The sequence below is a fragment of the Monoraphidium neglectum genome (assembly GCF_000611645.1).
Source record: "Monoraphidium neglectum strain SAG 48.87 unplaced genomic scaffold scaffold03322, whole genome shotgun sequence".
Taxonomy (NCBI): Eukaryota; Viridiplantae; Chlorophyta; class Chlorophyceae; order Sphaeropleales; family Selenastraceae; genus Monoraphidium; species Monoraphidium neglectum.
Window position 1 is genome coordinate 1 of NW_014010306.1, and position 6,675 is coordinate 6,675.

General features: G+C 67.5%; 2 protein-coding genes across 2 annotated transcripts; both read left to right on the forward strand.

Annotated features, from left to right (window-relative positions):
- Positions 1–119: 119 nt before the first annotated feature.
- On the forward strand, positions 120–2,919 carry MNEG_12587 (hypothetical protein; the record flags this gene model as incomplete). The annotated part of the gene is made up of 3 exons (XM_014038940.1): positions 120–124; positions 193–2,259; positions 2,478–2,919. 3 exons carry the CDS (start codon positions 120–122, stop codon positions 2,917–2,919), a joined length of 2,514 nt encoding a protein of 837 aa, XP_013894394.1.
- A 2,446-nt stretch (positions 2,920–5,365) lies between these two features.
- Positions 5,366–6,329, forward strand: MNEG_12588 (hypothetical protein; the record flags this gene model as incomplete). Its single annotated transcript, XM_014038941.1, has 3 exons — positions 5,366–5,443; positions 5,583–5,767; positions 6,032–6,329. 3 exons carry the CDS (start codon positions 5,366–5,368, stop codon positions 6,327–6,329), a joined length of 561 nt encoding a protein of 186 aa, XP_013894395.1.
- Between the last annotated feature and the right edge of the window lie 346 nt (positions 6,330–6,675).

Here is a 6,675-nt window from a genome sequence, read left to right on the forward strand (position 1 = left end):
CCCCACCTCCCCGCCCCGCCCCGCGGCCGCGCAGGCGCGCTTCGGCTACCCACTGCCCCTGGAGCAGCTGGGCTGCAGCTCGGCGGCGTCGCTGGTGGTGCCGCTGGTGGAGCACTGCCATGTCGTGTTTGTGGGCTCCACTGACCACCGCCTCTTCCCGCCGAAGCCCCGGCGCCAATTCCACGCCGACAGGCAGCAGCCGCCGCTGCAGCAGCATGGGCAGCACCAGCAGCAGCAGGTGGTGGGGGGCGTCTCGGTCGCCGCGGGCGGCGGGCTCGGCGCCGGTGCTGCGCAGCACGCGCCCGCGCCCGCGCCGGCGCTCGCGCCGCCGGCGCTGACGCGCGCCCAGGTCGAGGCGCTGTCCCACTCTCGCGGCGCCGGCGCCGGCGCGGCGGCGGGTTTTGCGTCGCATCTGCTGCAGCAGCAGCAGCCGCAGGTGGCTCAGCAGCACGGGCAGCAGGGGCCGCTGTCGCTGCCGGCGTCGCTTCCTTACTCGCTGGGCCTGGCGGGCCACCAGCTGCTTGCCGGCGCCGCCGGCGCGGCCGGCGCCCCAAGCGCGTCCGCGTCCGCACCGGTGCCCGGCCAGCAGCTGCAGCTCAGCACGTACGCCGCGGCGGCGCCGCAGGACCCGCGGCCCGCCGCGGCGGCCGCAGCCTACGACCAGCCGACGCTCGGCGCGGGCCTGGCCGTAAGCGCGAGCGCGGGGTTCCCTGCCTCCCAGCCTCAGTCGGTGGCGGCGCTGGCGGCCGCGGCGGCCGCGGCGGCCGCGGCGACGGCCCCTCCCGCACCTGCGCCTGTGGCGGCGCCTGCGGCGCCTCAGATCATGATAGGGTCTGACGGCGTCCAGTACATGGTGGTGCCGGTTGCCGCAGTGGCGGCAGCGGCGGCGTCGATGGCGGGCGGGCAGATGCTGCAGCAGCAGCAGGGGCAGGGGCAGGGCCAGGGGGTGCAGCAAGCCCAGCAAGCTCAGCAGCAGCCGCAGCAGCAGCAGGTTGCCCCTCCACAGCAGCAGTGGCAGCAACAGCCTCAACCTCAGCCTCAGCCTCAATCTCAGCCTCAGCCTCAGCAGCAATGGCAGCAGCAGCAGCAGCAGCAGCAGCAGCAGCAGCAGCAGCAGCAGCAGCAGCAGCAGCAGCAGCCGTGGCACCAACAACAGCAGCCTGTTGCTCAGCAGCCGCAGCCGCAGCCGCTGTTGCAGCCACCGCCACCGCAGCAGCCGCGGTCCCAGCAGCAGGCTGGCGGCGCTGCGCCAGCGCCGGCGCCGGCGCCGGCGCCCGCGCCTTCAACCGACGCGGGCGCCGCCTCCTCCTACGTGCTCCCTGGCCTTGCATCCGCGAAGCCCTTCTCAGGACCTGCGCAGGCTCCTAAGCATGTGCCGTCAGATGCTATCGCCAAGTCGCAGCCCGCGGCCGTCCTGCACGGCCGGGTGCAGCAGGCGCAGCAGGCGTCACAGCCGCCGGGTGGGGCGGCGCACGCGCCGGACCCTTATGCTGTGTACCGGGCAGGGGGCGGGGCGCGCCAGCAAGAGCAACTTCCGCAGCAGCAGCAGCAGCAGCAGCAGCAGCAGCAGCAGCAGCAGCAGCAGCAGCAGCAGCTGCAGCAGCTGCAGCAGCAGCAGGCGGCACAGCAGCAGCTGCTTGCGCAGCAGCAGCAGCAGCAGCAGCAGCAGCTGCTGGCACAACAGCAGCAGCCCTGGCGGCAGCAGCAGCAAGAGCAGCAGCCGTGGCATGAGCAGCAGCAGCAGCAGCAGCAGCAGCAGCAGGCGCAGCAGCAGCTGCTGCAGCAGCAACAGCAGCAGCTGCAGGTCCCGCAGCAGGTCCAACAACAGCAGCAACAGCTGCCGCAGCAGCGGCCGCAGCCTGCAAGCGCCCAGCTTGCAGGTGCCGGCCAGCCGTCAGACCCGCGGCGCAACCGCGCAACCCTGGCCGGCGCGCCCGCCCCGGCCGCCAGCGGCCAGCCGCCCCAAGTCCCCGCCTCGTCAGCCCCGCAGCAGCCGCAGCCCGAGGTGGCGTCGCAGGCAGCACCTCAGCAGTACAGCTACCCAGCGCCTTCCGCGCCGAGCGCAGCTGCCGCCGCGCAGCAGCCGCTGCAGCAACAGCCGCTGCAGCAGCAGCCGCTGCAGCAACAGCAGCAGCAGGGGCCAGGGCAGCAGCAGCAGGCCGTGCCGGCGGCGGCGGCGGCGGCGGCGGCGCCAGGCGCGGTGCAAGCCATGCTCGCCGACCCCCTGTACCGCTCTCACCACGCCCAGTTTGCCGAGTGGTGCGTATTGGGCGCAGGCGTGCGCCGCTCCATCTCGCCTGCTCACCAGCTTGCAACTGCGTGCCTGATTCCCTGCATGGGTCGCCTGCAACCGAATGCGACATCCCGATTTCAAGGCCATGCTTGCCCCCTTGCGTCCTCTCGCCGCCTCAACACCCCCTTATCTTGGCTTCTGGTCGCCCAAACTCTGGCGTCCTACCCTGGCCCCTCTCTTGCAGGATGGCATACCATCAGAATGCGGCTGCCGCCGCTGGCCAGCCCGTGCTGCCCGATGAGCAGTACTGGCTGCAGTACCGCCCCTGGCTTGAGGAGCAGCTGCGCACCAGCGCGCAGCAGCCGCAGCAGCAGCAGCAGCAGCAGCAGCAGCAGCAGCAGCAGCAGCAGCAGCAGCAGCCAGGCCTTGCGGGCGTGCAGCCCGGCGCGGGCGGGCAGCCTGCGTACCCCGGACAGTTCCCTGGCACCGCGCCGCCGTTTGCCGGCGCGCCGCCGCCGATGGGAATGGGGCCGGAGCAGTACATGCACTGGCAGCAGCAGCAGATGCAGATGGCCATGCAGCAACAGCAGCAGCAGTACATGCAGTACTTGCAGCAGATGCAGCAGATGCAGGGGCACCCAGCGATGCACGGTGGGGGGCCGCCCATGATGCCCCCGCCATACTGAAGGACAACTGGCCAACAGAGACGGCGGCCACGCGGCGTCCCCGACCTTGTCGAAGCATCGAGGCTGCCGCTGCGCGACAGGCTGCGCGGCAGGCTGCAGCTGCTGCGCGCGCGGCGGCGGAGCGAGCAGGTAAGGTCCTCCGGCTGCCTCGGCGGCCCTGCGGAGGTGCGGCCGCGCGCGTGTGCGAGGAGGCCCCGCCGTAGCACTCGCATAAAATGTTGCCATGGGGGCGATAGGAGTTTCAAAAGGGACTGGACTGCTGGCAGCTGAGAGCGGCTGCAGCCGGTTATTGTTTTGAGCGGTGACCCCGTAATCCAGGCTGCCGGCCGGCACTGAATGCGACTGTCGCACTGGTCATGTAGCCTCCTGCCACGTGTCGCTGACCGACACGGCGCCTGGTCATATCACAAAACTAGCGTCGCCCAGTACTTATGCCGTATTACTATGCGCGTGTTGCGTGTCAGCCCGTTGGGCGAATCAGTGGCGAAAGGAGGGGCGGTGTCGGTGGCTGCAGGGTACCACCAATGAATCCATATACCTTTGAGGGGCCGCGTATGTGTGGCTAGCGCCTGCCCTGATTGCCTAAAGGCAGGGCTTTAGTAAGAACACTTGTCGTGCATCGCTGTGTTTCTAGTAGTCTGTATGCCCTAAAGCTTGCAGGGAGCATCAATCGTGCCTCTTCACCAACTAAGGAATGTCACAACTTTAGGCGTCATCTCAGGCGTCACGTCTGGCATACAGTAGTGACGCTTGACACTGGAGCCCATGACCAGCCATGTGACAAATGGTCTTGGGCCGATATATACGTACCATATCCGCTGCGGCCCACATCGTCAATCGGCTGATTTGGTGACCGAGCAGGTGGGAACAACCCCTGGCCGCAGCTCTGAATAGAGCACGCACGCAATCGGCCGTGGATGATGCTGCCTGGCCGTGGATGACGGCAGATTGCTTGAGCAGCCGCCTGAAGCTAGGCCACCCGGCGCAGTCAGCTGTGTATCAGCAGTGGCCCAGCCTCTTGTTTTCACCACAAATACCTGTGTTAGGCAGCAATTGATGTGCTGGCAATTGAAACGTAAGCAAGAGTGGTGTGGGCCATAGGCTGTGCGCACTGTGTGCCGATTGCCCGCGGAAACGGGAACCGCGGGAAGTCAAAGTGTTTGCTAGAAGGCCCCGGGAGAACAGGTGGGACCAGACATGAATGTTGAGAACGGGGCTGGGCTGGTCGAGGCAGGACCACTGCACAACTGCGCAATTGAGCATGCTCAGCGACAAACCACTGGTCCGCCATTCCAAATTCCCGGCTGCTTGGCTCAGACGGGAGCCCTGAAATGTTGTCCCAGAGCCAGCAGCTGGCTTGAATCGGCGGTCAAACCGACAAAGCCGTCATCACTGAAGCGGCTGACAACGGCGTACAGGGACAGGTGCCATTGCTGTATCCCAGCTGGCCCCGGCGTGCAGCAGAGGGCTGGGTGCTGCAGGGCGGCCAGCAGCACAATCAGGTTGCGGCGCGACACGCAGGGGAGTATGGCTGCAGCACCAAATGAAAAACCTCTTTGCTCCAGAGGTTCGAGCATCTCTCTGCTGGTAGTGGTAGGGACGGATGCATGCTGTTAGGTAGATGACCGGCGGGGCCCAGGGTGCTCTCTGTCAGCAGTGAAACATCCCCTTGCCAGCGAAGCCACCGCCTCCCGGTCAGCGATTGGCGGTGAAGCGCAGCTTGATGCTCGCTAGCTCGGATGGTCAACCTCAGTCAGGACTGAGGTCAGACCAACCCCTGGTACAGGGGGAAGCACGCCTCCTGCAGGGAGCGTTTGGTGTCATCGTTTCCGAGGTCCCAAGCAACCAACCTCGGGAGCCGAGGCCATCCAGTAGTGCTTCGCGGTCAAGGGGGTGAGACGCTTTTGCGAGAGTGACGCCTTTGCAGCCAGACTGAGAAAAGACTAGCACGCAGCCCAAGGGACAGGCCAACACAGCGGGGCCGATGCGTTTGCGGGGCTGACGACCGAGCTAGCCTGCAAGGGGGTGTCAGGCGCTGCTGCCAAATGTCCAAGTCCAGCAAGCACTGTAATCTCTGGCGAATTTGAGCTGTGGGGGTCAAGGGCGCGCAGCTGCGCCCGAAGCCACCACACTGTGGGTTGTTGGTTTTCATGGAGGTGATACGTCGAGAACAACTTACCAGGTTCAAGCCCTTGGTTGTTCAAGCCCTTGGTTGGTTGAGGTGGCTGCTGGCCGGTGCTGCGTTACCGGACGCCGCCGCACACACCGACGTCCATGTCACCGGTGTGAGCGGCTCGACGGTCGTTCGACAGTAACATGGTGGCTTGCATCGATGTTAATTTGCGCATTTGTCTCAAGTCGAATTCCTTGATGTAATACAAACTTCAGCGCCGTCGCAGATCAAGCGCATCGACGGCAAGGACGTACAGTATACAGCGCAGCCGCCATGGGGAAGAAGCGATTAAAGCCTGCGTCTGATGGAAATAAACACAAACCAAAACACAAGGCGAAGAAACAGAAGAAGGTGCGCGATCCGCCGCCCCTGCCGCCGCCGCTGCAATCCTCCTGCTGCGTCGCTGCAGGCAATCACCGGCCAAGCGCATCACCCGACACGCGGCCCGCCTGCCACCCGACCCCTCCCCCACGCCCGCATCCCCACGCAGCCCTCGCAGCTGCAGGACGCCCCCCTCCCGCGCGGCGCCGAAGACAGCGACGCCGACGGCAGCGGGGGCGGCGGCAGCGGCTCCGAGTCGGAGGTGGAGCTCAGCGATGAGGACGTGCGGTTTGTGCGGCAGCACGCGCGGGGCATAGGTTTTCTGGAAAACCTGGATGCCCAAGCGCTGGACAGGTAATTTAATAAACGAGGGATCCAGGGGCAAGCCAAAAGATCCTGGGCAGCCGGTCGGCGGGACATGGCTGGACCCAGGGGGTCGTGCTGTGTCTGCGGCAGGGGGCGCAGACAACAGACGGCCTGCAGCTGCCCCGCTTCGCGACGCACGCGGCCGGGCCGAGCCGGGGTTGGCGGTTCCTTTTCAGAGGCGTTCTCACGCCACCGGCATTTGCTGCGCTCGCTGTAATGTGGTAATCGATGTTGATGTTGCGACCACCGCAGGTCGGTCAAAGACAAGCAAAAGGCCGGCGTCGCGGCCGCCGCGCGCAAGGCGGCCGCCGAGGAGGCCGCCGCCGCCGCCGCCGCCGCCGCGGCTGGCGGGGGCAATGGCGCGGCCGCTGATGGGGAGGGGGGGCGGCGCGAGAAGGCGGGCGAGGATCAAGGGGAGGAGGAATATGAGCGGCGGCCGAGGGCGCGGGAGCAGGTGGGTGCAGCGGGGCGCGCCGTCACGCCCTGCACACCACGGGCGCCGCGCCGGCTTGGGAGCGGGCGCCCGCCGCCCGCCCGCCCGCCGCTCTGAAAACCCCTCCAACGGCCCGCCCCCGCTCCGCGGCGGCCGCTGCCCTCCGATTCACGGCTTCCAAAGCATCTGAAGCTGTTTTCGTTTTTTTCCCTGTACCGCCCGCCCCCCCAGGAGCACGGCGAGCCCTCCAAGGGTCTGCCCGTGAAGACCCCCGACGGCCGCCTCGTGTTTTCAGAGGCGGAGGGCTCCGCGCGCGCGCGCAAGCTGCGCGCGGCCGCGCAGCACGTCGCCGCGCGCGTGGGCGGCGTATTGGTGGAAGATACGTTGGAGGACGAGGAGAGGGCGGCGCAGGACGCGCGCCGCGCCGCCCGCGCCGCCGCGGAAGCCGAGCGCGCCGCGCGCG